Source organism: Cryptotermes secundus, unplaced genomic scaffold (genome assembly GCF_002891405.2).
Source record: "Cryptotermes secundus unplaced genomic scaffold, Csec_1.0 scaffold696, whole genome shotgun sequence".
In the NCBI taxonomy this organism is placed as follows: domain Eukaryota; kingdom Metazoa; phylum Arthropoda; class Insecta; order Blattodea; family Kalotermitidae; genus Cryptotermes; species Cryptotermes secundus.
In genome coordinates, this window is record NW_019734322.1 from 1,047,430 (window position 1) to 1,066,267 (window position 18,838).

The window sequence follows — 18,838 nt, forward strand, 5'->3', positions numbered from 1 at the left end:
GGAAAAACCAGTCACCCGACTGCCACAAATCTGGCCGCTGAGCTCCAAGTCACTCCCGACAGCTCCACAATTTCTTCAATGGTCCGTCGTCAATCTTCCTTGATGATTTCACGAATTTTTTCAACATTTTCATGTGTTCGGGCCGTGGAAGGACGACCAGAATGAGGTTTGTCATCAATTGACATTTCACCATTTTTGAAATGGGAAAACCACTCAAACACTTGAGTTTTCCCCATAGCATCGTCCTTGTACGCCGTTTTTAACATTTCAAGAGTTTCTGTTCCACTTTTCCCGAGCAAAAAGCAGAATTTCACCGCCGCACGCTGTTAACGAAAATCAGCCATTGCAAAAACGACGATCACACAAAACAGTTGTCACTATAAACTCTGCCGAAACTAGTCCTTACCTTCTGAAGCAACAGTAGTCGGCTTATCAACTCAGGAATGTTAGCGCTATGCGCTCATAGCGGCGAAGCATGGTACTACAAAAACTCTGCCCACAAAAAAATTAGTTCTGTTTCTTTTGGGTACCCCATCATATATACCAGTAGAAAGGTAAAAGTAAAGCTGTTCCTGTGTTCCATTAATCAAGCATAATGCCATGAAGAAATAGGGGATGGTTCAGGTATAGCTCCATGCAGTCTTAAACCTGGCACTCAATGGAGGTGAATGGTCGGCTTCATGACCTCGTCACTTTACCAAGAGTAGTTTGAAGTGACAGTGTATCAGGAAACTATCTTTATGTAGTCCCAATGAAGACTGAGGATGTCATTACCACAGGATAAGTTTCCTTATTTCTGTCCATAGTAGGGTCCTATTCTTTCCAGTTGTTTCCACTATTGTATCCATACCATTACCAGTTTTTGTCTTCATTTCATGCACCCAAGGAACATTTCGGAAGCCACATACTTAAAACCGAGAACATGGAAATAGGAGTGAAAATGGTTCAAAGAAGAGCTGACATGAATAGGAGTTAAGAAAACTGATCTTATGGTATTATTAAGTGTATCAAAATTCACAGGAACTGAGCAGAAAACAGTTTACACAAATCATATTTATAGTAGGATGATATTGTGGCATGCTGATCCACTGATCAGCAATGACTGTGAAATAAGCAGATATACAACTGCTGTTGCTAGGTAATGGTCCTGCAAACAATAACAGCTGCTATGTAATTGCCACAACAGATTTGTAACACACAACAATGGAGTAACTAGGAGGCAATGTTCTCTACATGGTCCATGGGATTGCTAAGTGATACAGCTGAAAAAACTGTTGGGAGATGTGTTTTCTGTGTGGTCCGTGCCAAGGCTATATAACAAGGAGCAGCTGCAATTATGAGGGAGTATTGAGAAGGCAGTGAGAAGAGGAGGTTTGTGTGAGATGGCTGCCAGCCTGGGAGTTAGTGGAGTGAATGGACTGCCGTAGTTCAGTCATTGTGAGCTGCTGCTATCAGAAGTTGGTAGCTGAAGCACGGGGACAGTGTGGGAACCTTGAGGAAGAGGAATGTGCCACTGGAAGCTTGTACCAGAAGACTGGTGAACATACAGCAGGCTGAGAAGACTTAGGCGTGTGCTGTAGTGAATTGCAGTGTGAATTAGCAACATTGCTCTAGCTCCTTGTAGCTACAAGTTGTGTGCATAAGTGTTCTATAAATCAGATTACCAATCCAAACCTCATCTACAGTCATAATCACGCAACAATATATCTGAACACCATTTAAAGATAAAATCAAATCCATGCTTAAGGTTTATTTGGGGAGCAATGAATATAAACCTTAAATAGTTGAGTATTTTAAACTAAGGGATTAGTTTATATAGATCATAGTTATATAGTTATAGATAGTTCTTCCTGATAGATTATAGATTATAACACTGAGATTATTTTGACTTTGGATAATCAAAACTGAACAGTAAAAAGGTAAAGTTGTCCCTGTGCTTAACTAATTAAGTGCTATGACTATGCCATGAAGGTGTATGGGGGAGTGGTCAGTTTCACACCCCTGCAGCATTACCCCCAGGGAAAGAGCCCCCCCCCATTCCCATTGGATAGGAGGCTGAGTGGATCCCAGACCCAGTCTGGACAATGTGGAGAAGAGATAATTCTTAGCCCTACTGGGACTTGAACCAGAACCCCTCAGTTGTCCAGCCTGTAGCCAGCTGCTATACCAACTAAACTATCCCGTGAACAGTAAATGAAGAACCTTAAATCAAGGGACATTAAATAGGGGTTCTACTGCATAATTAGCCAATCACAGTGGCCTTGAGGTCTAAGGCACAGTCTTCCCCTGCTCAAACACTGAGGTCGTGGGTTAGAATCGCACTCAAGGCATGGATGTCTGTGTGTATTTATTCTGTGTTTGTGTTGTTCTGTGTATGGGTAGAGGCCTTGCAATGGGCTGATCCCCTGTCCAAGGAATCCTACCGACTGTGTATAGGATTAAGAAACTGAAAAGTGGTCAAGGCCCAACAAAGAGCTATAGAGCCATAGATAGAGAGATGGTGTATAATTCCTTGGAATTTAACTTTCCATGCACCCCTCATATATACAGGCTACACACCACATCCTGTCACCCACCTCGTACAGTGAGATTAAAGCAGCCAAGTCTGTCTCCAGTCAGAGAATCTGCTCCACATTGCAGCACGACAGCACTTGGCTGGAATGTCTCCATTACTTTTGAAATGATGGGAACGAAGATAGACTCGTAGCTCTCATCATCCATTCCGTCTCGTAAGGGAATGTTAACTGCATAGTACTTTCCCTTCCCTGCGCCAATATCCTAAAGAAACCACCAAGCATTACCAACAGGGACACACTAAATATTCAGTTCCAAAATTCATGACATTTATTTCTTTTATATTACTCCACCATTTTAACTTCCGTGCAAAATCATGTAAAGCCTGTGCAGTAGATGTGCTTATAGGTCTCTGAACGAAGTGCACAAAAGGAACCCATACGTGGAATTCTCTTGACTATTTTCACCTCTGAAGCTACTCCATAGATCTTCATTTAATGTGGTATTGTGGTACTGGAGGTCTACACTAAACTTAATTTTGATATCGGGTCAATGTAAACACTAACTTTACAGAAAACTCATATGAAACCCCATGTGCAAGTAAGCACACATACATACACATGGAGTTTGTTGAAATCCTAAGGCCAAATTTTAGGAGGCTGGCGGCGGGATAATTTGGGGAAGAAAATGTAACTGTTGTACAATTCATCACTTCTGTTGGGTTATGACACTTCACCACTTTGTAACGAAATGATACAACTGTTAACTGATGTATACCTCAAGTTATTTGCATTTAACATACAACTTCAAGCTTTCATGGTGGATGTACATAATGAAGGGGTAAACATTAATTCCTGATGATGGAGAAAGACAGTCTGAAACACCAGAAGCTAACACTGTATTAACACAACCAACTTTCCAAGAAAACTTCATTACATTCAATCTTAATTTATTATTAATTACAATAAATGTAGAAAAGATTCAAAAGCCTTTACTTCTTTTCAGTTTTAAATTTTATGCTATGTTTAACACAACTGTTCCATTATGCTGTGGGGACCTACACACAGTTCTACACATTTCTTCACAAACCTGCTCAAAATTACCTTCTCCAGCTTGCACCCATGCTTCATAGCAACACTCAGTGGAGTTCTTATCACAAACAAATAGTCTATGTTAGCCCCTGTTGTGTCACAGCTACTAGGATATAACTGATCAGGAAATCACAAGTGTCTATTTCCACTGTATAAACATTTTCTCTGAAGTTATTAAGGCTTCAGAACATGAATATACATAGAACCAAGACTATGGTGCTGAATTAGACAACTGTTTGGTTACATTTGCTGCTCCAAATTATCTAAACATCGTCATAAACTTTAGCCATAGGACTCTAAATCACTCTGTACACATATGTACACACATGGTCGCATGCACCCATGAACACTGTATGATATAAAATACAATTTTTATTCCTGTCTCAAAACTTTCATTTCATCCTTTTTTTTGACATGGTATGTATTTAAAAATAAAATACAAGGTTACAAGTGTTACAACACTAGCAGCTAAAAAGGGAACACACACCACAAGACATGGTTTACACAGACCCCCATAGTGGAAGAACCACACACAAGTTTTAATTATGACACATAAGATGTATAATCTTAACAAGTTTTAGTGTGTGTAAATTTATTATAGTTGACAAATACGCACTTTTTAAATAATTTTATAAAGGCAAGCAATGAAATAGATTAGCGTAATTGGGGCACCTGATGATGGCACTATGTTGCCAAAACATGTCGTGAAGTAATAGGTGAAACTGAGTGCACTACAAGATGGCAACTGTATACATATCATGGATGAAATTCAGTGCAACAGGACACTAAAATACATCATCACTGAATATTCTTCTACACTCTAGTTTGAATGACTCATGCATGTGAATTATCCGAGTTAAATTTGTTTTCTTTGTGAAAAGCTGATATTCTTAAAACATGTCTAGGAGCTACACATAAATTGATATCCAAATAACCAGTCCTGAAAGTGTTAAAGCATTGAAATGATCACACTACAACAATGAGACAATAATTATGTAGTTATAATACAACATACTCTAAGGTCCCCAGTGCCAGGGAAGTACTCTCCGTACTTGTGGAAGGACACTGTCATCACCCTATCTGTTGTGTAGAATGCTTCTTCAACACCATCTCCATGATGGACATCAATGTCAATGTACAAAACTCTCTGATGATATTTGAGCAACTCCAAAATTCCAAGTACAATGTCATTAACATAGCAGAAGCCGGATGCCTCAGATTTTTTGGCATGATGGAGGCCACCACCCCAGTTAATGCAGATCTCAGATGCCTGCTTATTCAACTTCACGGCAGCTGCTACTGAGCCACCTGACGACAGCTGGCAGAACTCATACAGCCCATCAAACACTGGGCAATCTTCTCCCACATTAACTAAAGGGAAAAATACAATATGACAAAGAAATATCCACATATGATCAAACACTGTTACTTAACGGGTATGTTTGTCCCTGTACCACACAATGAAAGCATATATAATATGACTGGAGATAAAGCTCCACAGGTTCTAAATCTCCATGACATGTCACCTTCATACTTCATCATTTTACTTCCATGGAAAACAGTTCCCAGCTCCCTTTGCCTTGGAGATTGAGCAGGCCTCAGAATTGGCCTAATCCTGCCCCTGCAAGGTGCATAATTCTGGATGCCCTACTCACAGACACATTATGCAATAAGGCATTCTGCCCTCATACTACATACTACATATTGGGTTGGTGGGTGGTGGATGGATGGAAGGACAAAAGAATGTATGAAAATGAGAACACAGTATGTACAACAGTTGTGCATACTTACACCTCTGCATCTGCTTATTGTACTCTGACATATTGTCAGGTCTGATGCTTCTTAGGAACCGGACATAGTCATCACTGTGGAATTTGGTCATTTCATCTGCTGTTGCTTTGTGTGGGCGCTACAACACCAAAATTTATAACACATTTTCCAATTATTAAGTGGAATAACTATGTTAGGTTTGACACTCTGACAGCGGTGACTATGAAAAGAGCTACCTTCTGAGATGTGATGTGGTAGAAGTTACTGACGTCTCAAAAGAACGTACTGCCTGAATCTCCAGGGCTGAAGAATAAGCCGAGCAAGCATGAAGTAAGCAACCCTGAAAATGGAGGCAGTACATTCCTCTAAAGTTTCAGTAATCTACCAGACTACACAATGATACATCCCGGAAGACTGCACTCTTCAAGCAAAACAACTGGTTGTAACAAGACACTAAAAGTTCTATACACAAAACACAATTGTGGATGACCTTAACCCAGCTCAGGTCTATGAAACTACAGAATACATAGTTATGCACTGAGGAGACAGTGAATATACAGGGTCATACTATGGCAAATCATAGAAGATAAAAAAGAACATTTGCAGCTCAAGTCACCAATTTAAGCACAGACTTTTAGTTAGTTATTTTAGAGAGGGTGGGTTTCCCCATGCACCGCGACCAGTTTGATCTCTTGTGCTTCCCTCTATGATATTCTACCAGTCTCTTTACCCTACCGATAAATGGTGCGTACCATCAGTCCCGCCGAGCAAGCGAGTTCGGCCACTTGCTTAGCGGTGTCTATAATGCTTCCCCCATCTATCAGAGGCCTTAGAGACTATTGTTGGGCGGGAAACGTCCTGGAATTTGGCTCAGTGATCCCCTTTGGGGATATGAGGTTCTTTTACGTGCCGTAAAGTTACGACACGGGACACACAGCTTAAAGTCCCTCCCGGAGGACTTGTTCCCTGAATTTTTCCGCCCTTAAAAATTCGACTACCTCCGCCGGGTATTTGAACCCGCGTACCACGAGTCATGAGGTGGGAACGTTACCTCTAGACCACGGAGGCCGCTAAGCACAGACTTGCATGCATTACAAGTAACATTTCTAGATAACAAAATATGACACAGCATATTGTTGCATGTTAGTGACTAGACACAAGGTTTGGATTAGTATCTGGATTAGTAACTCCTGTAACTTGTAGTAACTTTCTGCAGTATAAATGCATGCTGCTGACATCCTGTCTTACTATGTCTTATCTGGCAAAAGGGGTGGAAGTTCTGTTTGTATTGCACATTCTCCAGTCACGTCGGAACTTTTCTGTATGCACGACTGTGGTCAAAGTCTTATCGTACTTTGTCCTTCAGAAACTCTTGACTGTGTATATCTCGGACTAGCCACCAGAGAGTTCTATTCTCGGAATAGCCCCACACTGCTAGAATGTTCAAGCCTAGCCCCTTGCATCCTTGCCACTTTCAGAGTCGTCCGTACCACAGTCTGAATCGGTGTCATTTATCAGCTGCCTCTCAATTTTGGCTTCTTCCATGCGAAATGAGGCCATGGTGGATAGTTGAAATTGTGATGTTTTATAAGTGTTACGATTAGAGGAGGCCACTCGACATCACTGACCGACTTCCTCTAATATGAGACTGAGGTGTCGTGTGTGCTCTAAGTGTGGGAAATGGAGCTACATCTGGACAAAGTGCATGAATTGCGACGTCGGACTCTGCATTCAGTTAGATGACGCAGGAGGGAAGACAGTCTACTTATAAAGCGGGTGCCCAAAAATAATGTAAGTAGAATAAGAATTTCTATCTTAAAATTAGATTTTAAAACACTGTGCGCACGCGTCGACTGCGCGTACCTATATGGTGTCGCACGGCCACTCGGCTACACTTTATAAAGGTCTCCATACGGTGTTGCTAGGCTCTTAAAGGTTAAATCACTTCCCCTGGAAGTAATGTTGCAAATTAATATACTTCTTACGTTTTATGCCTAGCTTTCCTTGATTCCTGGTTACACTGCATCACTGTTATCAGTCAGACCTCTAAAATTAAACTGCCTTTCAATTTGTGGTGACTCTAAATGACTAGACTTTCATGAACATCAGCTTCTCATGAAGGATAACGGTTTCAAACTATGGCTTCTGTGATCTCATGCGCATTTTTTCTGTAAATACATATAAAACATGTACTCCATTCAAATTCAACCTCTGCCTGTGACATTCTGGAAAGTGTAAAATGACTATGGCTCTGATCCATGCTCCGTTACCTCACTCAGTGAAAGTAAACAGGAGCCGCTGAAATATATATAGGAATTAGGTTAACCATCAACACAACAAATATATTTGCTTTTAATATTTTACAATTCAACAATAAAAGAGTATATCTGTTGTGCTGACAGTTAACCTAATTCCTAATCTGGAACACACAATAGGATGCAACCAATGAAGATAGCTCCTGAAATTACTAATGCCGTTTGAATAAAAATTATATTCTGTCATAAAGAAATATAATTAAGAAAAACTGCACTGGATACTGAAATAGTTTTGTCACTAGTTCCCAGAAAATGAAAAAGAAAATTATATATACATTGTTAAGGAGCGTGAATCATCTTCATCTTTTCTTCTATGCAGAATGAACCAACCTGGAATGCGAATTCGATTTGCATGGAAAAAAACCACAAAAAAATCGAAATTATTAGTTTATTGTTTATGATACATATCTAATTCTTTTTTACTAGAAAGCTGTCTAGAGACATTTGTTTTTGCTGACGCTTCCAAATTGGGTGAAAATCTGACACGGCATTCTCATTCTCGCTTTTCAATGATTTTACGTTTCATTTCAATGGTTATTTTTATTCTCTTATGGCTGTCTTTTTGCGGCTTTTTCTTCAGGGACATTTTTGCAAGGGTTATTAAACTTTGCACCAAAAAATCACAAATAATATGTCTGAACAAAAGTTTGGAAAAATGTGTGATCACAAGCGACACTAAGATGCTTGCGGAACGAGTGCTAAACACAGACTGATGTAGCAAGCGCACAATCCGGGACTTCCCCTCTCGTCACTCGTTAAGTGAGTCATTTTTTTACAATTTGTTTTCCTCGTTATGTGAGGTTCCACTGTATTAGTACCTGCAATATACATGTGTGCGTGTGTGTGTGTACCCATCAAAATATGGAACTATGATTTGAATCAGTAGGCCAGGATGAAAATCACATACTTACATAAATTTCCATTTTCCTGTACAAACCATAGTTGAGCAACAAGTTGTGAGTCATCCTTATTCGATGTGGTTTCATGGGATGACCCTGCCCATAGTAGTAATTACCAATGTCACCTGAGCAAAAAGAAAAAGCCACTGGCAATTTCATTGGGAAAACAGCCAACATGAATAGCGCCACTTTTCCATTAGGGAAACACAAAAATCACATCATTCCTAATGTCAAAACACCCACTGCCAAGGTGCCATTCTTTTGGACTAGTAACAGAGCAGCTTGCTAGTAATAACTTCTGATTTTGTTCAACAACAAAACACTGTAGCCCTGTGCTCTGTAAAGTTATGACTCTGTTGTGAAAGGTGGGTTTCTAGCCTACATTTCTGGCACACCATCCAGACGTTAAAATGTGTCATTTATTGATATACAATATATTTAAATTTGATTGTGTTGTGTTTCTTTCAGTGTGGAAATGGAATCCAAACGATGAGTTCTGAAAATGGTTGCTGGTCTGCACCCAGATAGAAAGACTGCAAATTCCCTTTGATCCCTGTGTGATATAACCTGTTATATAATGATTGTGTTTTCAAATTTAACATAATGGCCTTAATTTTTAATGGTACATGGAGTAATATGCAAACCTATAAGAGGGATAAAGTGGGTTCTTGCCTTTGCAAATATTCCAATGTATCTTCTTAAGTCTTACACAGCTTGCAACATGCTCCCATGTATAGTCTGAAGAGAGAGAATGGGGAACCATACGTATATACACATACAGGGTGGGGCATATAAACCTTTCCGATTTCAAAAATGCGTGGAATAGAAATAAAGAAAGATGCAGGCAACATTATTTTATTATTTGAAAGGACATAGAATACAGTTTTATTTTTAATGAGGTTTAAAAATAATATCTTCCAAATGGCCACCTCCGTTTTCCATACACTGGCGGAGCCTGTTTCGGAAGTTTTACATTACTCTATGAGTCATATTCCGTGGAATAGCATTGATTTCTTCGGTGATGGCAGCCTTCAGTTCATCGATAGTTCAGGGACGATGTGTGTACACCTTTGCCTTGAGGCATGGTGTTAGATCAGGCGATCTGGGGGGCTACCCGATGTCACCCCGCAAAGAGACAAGATGACCAGGAAACATGTGTCTTAGAATCTCCGTTGAATGACGCGAGGTGTGGGCCGTAGCACCATCTTATTGGAACCAGATATCTTCCAGGTCATGATCTTGCAATAATTCATCCAATTTCGGTAGAAGAAAATTTTTAAGAATGTAACAATATCGAGCAGAAGTCACTGTAACGACTTCACCATCTTCTTTGAAGAAGTACGAACCCCAGACACCACAATCGGCCTGAAGATTTTCTTTTTAATGCAGAAGATGTCACTCTAAAATTTGATGCCCAATTTCTACTTGTTGGTCCAGTGGGAATGGGATCACGCCGACCGAGTGAGTGCGAAAGGCTCACTGGGTTTTGATCACAGAACCGCCGTTTTTAATAAACTCTTCCAGCACGAACGAACGATGTTCTCCCGACCAAGCCATTGTGTGTACTGAAAACTGCATGCTATAATGCACCTAACGATACCATCCCCACCACTCTACCCCCCTCCCTAGCCTCAGCAATGACCTTGTGAAATTGGAAAGGTTAATATGCCCCATCCGGTATTTTCCAGTTTTTCACATTTTCATTGCAAACATGTGATTCAGGAAGGGAAGTGCTGTTAGATAAATCAACGCCATCTGTACCTATTCTCTTGCATTAAATAGGTCTTGTATTACATTCATAACAACGCATCCTGAAGTTGCTAATACCTAACATTGAGCACAAATTATGAATTATCCTAGCACCATAGCCTAGCTGATTACAAATATTAAATTATGCATTCATTTTAATACAATCAACCATTTCAATTCAATTCAATTTTAATTTATTCTGTTGATATGTACTGCTACAACCATTCAATATAGAAAAGTCAAAAATACAAGACAGTACAATATTAATAAATAATGATAAATAAATAAGACACACAATCATTGAAAGATTTTGTCAAAAATATAAAAATAATAAAACACTGTAAATACTGATACAATGATGTTGCTATTACAATCAAAAATACTTATCTACTTTTATGCATACAAAATTCACCCACAGTATAAAAAGAATGCTCATTCAAATACTTTTTAATGCTTTTTAAAGTTTTTAATATCACATGCCAAGTCCTTAATGTCAGCTGGAAGATGGTCACATATCTTAATGCCTGCATAGACGGGACTTTTATGAATCATTGTCAAGTGAGTCATTACTTGAAAAAAATTAGAATTATTCCTGGTATTAAAATTATGAATTTCAGGATTTTGTCTAAACAATGATTTATTGGTAACCATAAACAGAGCCAAGGAGAGTATGTACTGGGATGCTAGAGGTAGTATATTTCAAATTTAAAAAAAAATTCTGCAAGAATCCCTAGGTCTTCCTTCCATTAGTATTCTAACCATTCACTTTTGGAGTCTGAAAATATTCGTACTGTGAGAAGAAGTTCCACAGAAAATTAATCCATATGTTATAACTGAATTAAAATAAGCAGGATAGATTATCTTTAGGGAACTCAAAGATAAGAAAGGTCTGATTGCTCTTGAAGTATAACTTGCTCTGTTTAATTTGGAAGCCAACATATCGGTGTGACTCTTCCAAGACAGAGTATTGTGAAGTACTAGTCCAAGAAACTTTAGTTCAGTAGTACTGGCAATAATACTGTTGTTATATTTAATTTGTATTTTGGAATTAATAATATCTTTAGAGTGGAATCCCATACAGTAGGTTTTGTCCAGATTTAATGAGAGTAAATATGCCTTAAACCATTTAATCACACTAGTGAAGACTGACTTGAAGTTATTTCCTAGTACAGTATTGTTTTGATTACTAACAATTACACTACTATCATGAGCAAATAAAATTGTTTGGGGGTTTACACTGATGTTCAGATATTTTATAGATAAAAATAGGTCACTGATATATAGTAGGATAAGTAATGGTCCCAGGATAGATCCCTGGGGAATTCCATGTTTGACCCAACCCCAAACTGATTCACTCTTATCAAAGGGTCCATTTTTAATTACCACCCTTTGATATCGGATTTAGAGATATGATTTTAATAACATATATATGTTGTCAGTTATACCATAAAATTCAAGTTTATATAAAAGTATTTCGTGATTTACGCAGTCAAAAGCCTTCTTTAATTCAAAGAAGATTACACCTACTTTTTCTTTATTGTTAACAGCTGCTAAAACTGTATTTATCAGGTTATATAAAGCTGTTTCAGTGGATAATTTGGGGTGAAACCCAAATTGTTCATTGGCTAGAATGTCATAAGTGTGAATGTGTGTCAATAATCTTCTAAATATTATTTTTTCAAACACCTTGGAAAATGAAGTTAACAATCAAATTGGTCTATAATTTGCACAGTTCTTCTTATCGCCTTTCTTGTATATAGGAGTTACAACTGAGTATTTCATTCGTAAGGGGAATTTACCAACTAAGACTGCCTTATTGAATATATAGCATAAAGGGGAAGAAATGTACGGGGCACCAATTTTTAGTGTCTTCATCAAAATCTCATCATATCCAGAAGAATTTTTTGAATGCAAAGAAGAAATAACTTTTTCAATTTCTTTAGTTCTTATTTTACTGAATATTATATTGGGAAAGGGGCCCTTAGCTGTCAAGTTCAGATAATGTTTATAATTATTGTTATCAGTATTTAAAGTAATTTGAGTAGAATTTTTTAGTAGTAATATCAGCAATATTTAAAAAATGATTATTAAAAATACTTGGATTTATTTTCTCAGTTTTACAGTTTTGTCCTTCAGGCGGTTTTTACCTAACTCCACTTTAATAATATTCCAAGTAGTTTTAATAGCATTAATGGAGTTGGTAATTTTATCTTTATAGCTGAGTCTTTTTGCCTCGTTAATCACCTTGGTCAGGATCTTACTATATGATTTATATTATTGCTTTAGATTGTTGTTATAAAGAATCTTTGTCGAAAGGTAGTTCTTTTTTCCTTTTATAAGAAGTTTTAATTCCGATGGTTAACCACCGTTTTGGGGGAGGTTGCTCATAGATTTCCTTTTTCAGAAAGCAAGCATAAAATATTTGCAGTGCTGAGGCAAAGGCAGAGACACTAGGCCAGCCCTGCAGCTTGTCTTATTTCTGCTAGAATACTGAATGGTGATTTTGTGTGTGGCCGCAGCATTTGTTTTTTGGTTATGAAACATAGCCATAAAGGATATTAAAACACCAGTATACAGCACTCCAGATGCAACCAAGGTTTACATGGAAAATTAATTTCGTTTTTATGACACACACATCCTTAGCCTATGACATATTTATTTATTGGTAACAATTAACAATTACATTTCTATAAAATACAGTCAGTCCCATTTTGATCACATGACTATCATCAGTACACATACAATATACAAATTCACTAAATATGTAGCCTCGTATAATCTAGTGCACATTATATTCTAATGTTTCAAGTTAGATCAACATTGTGAACCATATCCAAGTGAAAATATTAAATGAAGTGTTAAAATATACAAAAATATATACAGTGCGTACAATCAAGTGCGCGCCGCGGCTGCAATTTGCCGTGAGTCATACCACCGCAGAACGGATGCAGTCGCAGGGAGGAGTTGCAACACTCCCCGCGACTGCATCCGTTCTGCGGTGGTATGACTCACGGCAAATTGCAGCCGCGGCGCGCACTTGATTGTACGCACTGTATATAGTTTTGTATATTTTAACACTTCATTTAATNGGTTTTTGTAGGCCACCAAATTATCCATTAATTTTTGTTGATTAACTCACAAAACATATTTTCTGGCATTTCCAGTTCTTGCTAAAATTTATAGCAGATATCTGAAACCATATCACCATAGTAAATATTCTTTTGATTAATTATGTGGTAAAGTATGTCATATAGCATATATATATATATGATTTTGTATTTTGTAATTCCTGTCTCATAGGCTGTGACTTGCATCCTTTTTATATGGCGTGTGACTGGTGAACAAGTTTTAGGCATGAGAAATGTAAGCTTTGATTTAGCTTAGGCAGAGCTGTAACTGTTATCTAAAGGATTAAAAACTACATCACAGATTATGTATGCCCATAAATGCACCATTCACAGAGGTGCCCAGTTTACTAATTATATAAAAATGAAATCCTTCAAATGTGTTTATGTAGTTGCCCTTTTTTGTTTAAGAGATTTCTTCTGTTATCTTCAACCATAAGAATGTCCTATTTTTCAGGATGTGTTGGGCATATTTTGAATTGAATTTATTACATTTAACAGCTCATATAAATACTTTGTACCTAAATGTGAAGGTTCTGCCTACATCCAATATACTTTTCATACAGTCACGACAAATGAACTGATAAATTCCACTATCAATAATGGGTCTGCCTGAGTTGTTTTTATACTGGTATCTTTGAATGGGCTGGAGATAGTTTAGCTTCTTTGCAGAAACAAGTGCATGTTGCCTCACTTTCATTCTTATTTTGGCTTATTTATGATTTTATTTCCTTTTGCATTATATTCTGGAATGTTTTTATTTTATCTAATGGGTACTGGCTATTCTTTAGTACTACTTTAACATTTAGTTCTTCCTTAAATCTGTGGTTACATGCATTAAGAATGAAGCAGAACATAGAGACTGCAGAAGGAGCATTTCTTGGTATTTTCTTATTGTTTATTTAATGATGTTAGCAGCACTTAGTATGGAAGTATTGAATGATAGGATCATTAGCGAAAAATGAATTGTAATGCATGTAGCTGGAAGCAGTCATGGCCTTATTTGAGGTCCTATCCTGGCATGTACTTGCAGGAACTGAGAAAACGTCACTCAGGATGACTTGTCTCTGAACCAAGATTTGAACCCCAAATCAGGAGCAAGCAGGAGTGCTACCTACTCAACTGCAACGTTCGATTACTCTTTGACTGTGATGTTGCATTCAACAAGATCCTGCCTGAAGCTACAGCTTAAGCTGTCATGGGCGACACTGTGGGTCAGCTCCATACTGGCAAACATAATCACAGATTTTCATGCCTAAAGAGTCCTTGGAAGGATGGGTTCTGTCACTACTGCCGTGGAGCTTTACTGTGGCTGAACTTGGCTACTATGTGGTAGGATATGTAAATTACATTGCTATCCTAATAAGTGGGAAAATTCCTAGCATTCTTGGGGTTATGCCATGCGAAATTAATAAACCATGGTTTAGGGCAACATTTTTATGGACACTTCCAAATCTAACAGAATGTTGCAGATTTGATAGGTCTCCTTAGGAACTGACATATATGAGATTTTTTTACCTTCCTGTGTACATTAACTGCACAGGCACAACACTTTGAAAGTTTAAGCTTTCTTTAATTATTCCTTGTTCTGAGTCAAGCTTTTAAGTGGGGCTTTCATTTGGTATGCTATGCCCAATATTTTAGGGCACACTAATAAAATTCTGACTGTGACTTCTGACCTCGGTTTATGACAAAACATAGAGCCACATTTATCCTATTTCTTACATGACACTTAGTGATCATTTCAGTACATCTTGGAAAAGTATGGGGCATGAAAATGATGATAAAATATTATTTTTTGCCTGTTACTGGTCTGATCAGGCATGACAAGTCATGCTGTGACCTGCACTCACATTCTGCACAACATCATTACTCAAGCCAGCCTTTCAGTTCATACATGAAGCCAATAGCGTTAAGCTGTATCACCTTGAGTGGAGAACTATGTAGTGATTTGAATGAGTACTAATTCATTTTTATTCTTGCCAAATTTAAAATGGGTGTAAATGGTAGAAGTGAAAAGAACTTAAACACTGTTGTAATCCATTGAAATGTCATTAGCAGTGCAGGTTACAAGAAAATCCTTAGATGTGTTGGTCAGGATGATAAAAAAGGTTCCTAGTATTCACAAAGGAAAAAAAATCTGTGATAAATGTATGGAAACTATTGAAAAATTTCCCCAGAGTTCTGGACATGAAGCAATTTGTCTCTTCAAGTTCAGAATATGACAAAACGAAAGAAAGATCTGTACAGTTTTCCAAATGAGCAAACCCAAGTTGTCTCCTTGTTAAATAAGACTCTGAAGTCATTAGAAGAGAGACCACCAATTTCCATTAAAAAGTTGACAAGTGACGTACGAGGGTAAGTCAATAAATAAGTTACAAATGGATACAGAACTTAAACAAATAAGAGTACTGATTTCAAAAATGCTTTTATTTCTCATCATAATCTCCCTGTACATTGAGGCACTTGTCACATCGTTTCACAAGCCCCTGAAAACCAGCAGCATAGAATTCTTTGGGCTGCTGTCAGAACCAGGCAGCGACTTCAATTTCTACAGGAAGTCGCTCGGAGCAAGACTCATCACCTGTGACAATTCAGGCTAGCATATCTTGTCCTTCATAGCGGTAGAGATTGAGATGCTGTAACGCCAGACCCATTCTTTGCATTTTGTGTTGTGGGATCAGCATGCGCGGCACCCATCGTGCACAGACTTTGTGAAAACCTAACCTGTCATGCGACTTCCATTTGTTCGGCCCTCTTAAACATCATCTTTTGGCTGAACATTTTACAGACGATGAAGCTGCAGAAATGGAAGTCACGACCTGGTTCTGACAGCAGCCCAAAGAATTTTATGCTGCTGGTTTTCAGGGGCTTGTGAAATGATGGAACAAGTGCCTCAATGTACAAGGAGATTATGTTGTGAAATAAAAGCATTTTTCAAATCAGACTCTTTATTTGTTTAAGTTCTACATCCATTTGTAACTCACTTATTGACTTACCTACAAATTTAAAGGAAAAATTAAAGAAAACTACAGGAGACACTGGAAGAACAATATTCAATTTAAGAGACTCCTGTGAGAGTGACATTTCTGGTGAAAGTCAAAGGACAACAAAGTTGAAGAAAGAATTTCACATAAAGTTTCTGGGAGGAAGGGGGAGTCATAAGATTAAGATTTTGACAGTTCTTCCAAAGAGATGGTCAATTAGAAAAATTCAACAAGAATTCAAAGCTAAAGTAAAAAAAGCAGTGGCTGACAAAGAAATTTTGTCAAACCCAACTACAAAATTAGACAAAGTGCTGCCTCTTGCAACAGGAGAAATGGTGAAGCAATTTCATGTATCTCATTAAATCAGCAGGTTTGTGTCTGGGACAAAAGATGGTGTCTATCAATTAAAGAAAAGGTTCATCTCCAGAGAAAACTGATATTTTGTAATCTAAAAGATGTTTACTCAACTTTTATGAAACAGACTCATGAGACACATCAAAGGGTTCTGGCAGTGGCATATAACACTCAGAATTACTGAGTTTTTGAACTTTGGGTAACTTAGACTGAGACTGTTTGCAATCCCTGATGAAACTGGCAGAATGGAAATGAGTTCCTGGATGTGGGGTAGCGGGCAATAAACTGCTTTGCTTCTGGCAAAACAGAGGACTGAAACTCTGTTCATCAGACTGGAGCCTACTGGTGGCATATGCGATGGAGCAATTTATTCAAGGTATAGGGATGCTGAAGGAATGTGTGATGGGACCACACAACAAATTACTGGGTTCAAGAGCAGTCAGATACCCATCCCCCTTCTATACTGTTTTATTTTCTCTCCCCCACTGAAATAACTCTGAAAAAGACAACTTTAACCTACTGGACTCTCCAACAATCTGTATGGGGCTTGCTGCAAGTTCAACCGTATGACCCAGAGTAAATTTTAACAGGCACTTTCCAGTGAAAGGTTGTCAAACAGTTTAGAAGATATAATATTTACTTCATATACAGAGAATTACATTAATATACAGCAAAACAGAGCTCCAAAATCTTGTAACATCAGATTGGCTTGAGAGAATTTTTAACCTAACTTTAACAGTTATACATAGAAAGAGAGACGTGCAGTATGAAGGATGACGCATAACCCTATTACCTTAATACATTGGGAAGGGTCAGGAAATGGAGTACTGAGGGTTCTGATGGTGCTGTATTAATATAAGAATTTATGGCATAATTAAACTGTATGCGAAATGTTTTCTTCTGTACAATCGTCCACACATCTGAAATTCCTGTTGGCATTTGAGGTTTTATAACACAAAGAGAACAGTGTATATTTTAATTATTTTACAATATTCTTCATAAGAATGTGTCATAAAACGATATTTCATACGTGCCTGGCCTTGAATAACGTGATGTTAAAAAGGGTGACATTTCCTCCTTTATCACACTCTCTCTCTCCATATATATATGTGACGAAGGGTATATTTATTTATTTTTGGATTTATCATACGGTTGGCTTTCCATAGCATATAAGAATCAGTTCGTGATGTAAGTTCTAATACGTAAGTTTGCCAGAAAACTCCGATTAATTTTACCAACTACAAATACTACTTGTTCCATATTAATATATCTGTGTAACTTAATGTCATACAATTGTTATTAATAAGACTTCATAACACTAATTTTAACGAAGTTTCCTTATACCCCTCCTCCCACCAAAGGAAAATATTCGGATTCATCACATTAACAACTACATTCACACCACCATACTTCTCAATACACCAATAATTATCGTAGACATCACGTACTCCATTCCACCTAATATTTTACACCTTCTACAGTTCTCACAACACTGCTCCCATAATATGTGGTTCACCTTATATTATAACCAAACTGAGTATTTTAATATCATTCTTTTAAATTAAAAAGTTTCGCACTTTGTCATATACAAACCATCTACTACTCCGCTACAATATCTACGGTGCTATGAGTGTGTCTACATTGACAATTTTCCACAATGGTGCCATCAATACAATCCCTTCTTTACGAAAACAAACGTTTAACTTATGTCCTTCCCATTTAAAACACGTAAACTCAAATACTGCTCTTTGATTACAATCCCGCTCATTTTTATTCTAATATTATCTTTAACATAAGTAAATACGAATGTTTGCAACTTAAGCCTATGAAGATCCAAGCGAATGGTAGGATATCACATTTTGCACAAGTATTCAGTAAAAGAATATTAAAAATATCGTAAAATAATACTTACTGTCGTAATAATAACACACGCGCTTTTTACTGTGGGGTAGTGCTGACATTATTATAATATTTAATAGTTAAAAGTCCCTCGCTTTAAAATCCCCCGACTTACAAGACTCACAGCCTTCTAAA

At 37.6% G+C, this 18,838-nt stretch overlaps 1 protein-coding gene across 1 annotated transcript in view; it reads right to left on the reverse strand.

The window, feature by feature from the left end:
• The window catches only part of LOC111868650 (histone deacetylase HDAC1), a 28,087-nt gene extending 9,249 nt beyond the window's left edge, over positions 1–18,838 (reverse strand). Inside the window, exons 1-5 of the mRNA XM_023859510.2 lie at positions 18,717–18,838; positions 8,602–8,714; positions 5,397–5,514; positions 4,621–4,976; positions 2,577–2,778 (exon numbers count right to left, since the gene is read on the reverse strand). Of these exons, the coding sequence (XP_023715278.1) occupies positions 2,577–2,778; positions 4,621–4,976; positions 5,397–5,514; positions 8,602–8,714; positions 18,717–18,765 (838 nt within the window). The 5' untranslated portion in view covers positions 18,766–18,838. The remainder of the gene's footprint in view (positions 1–2,576; positions 2,779–4,620; positions 4,977–5,396; positions 5,515–8,601; positions 8,715–18,716) is intronic.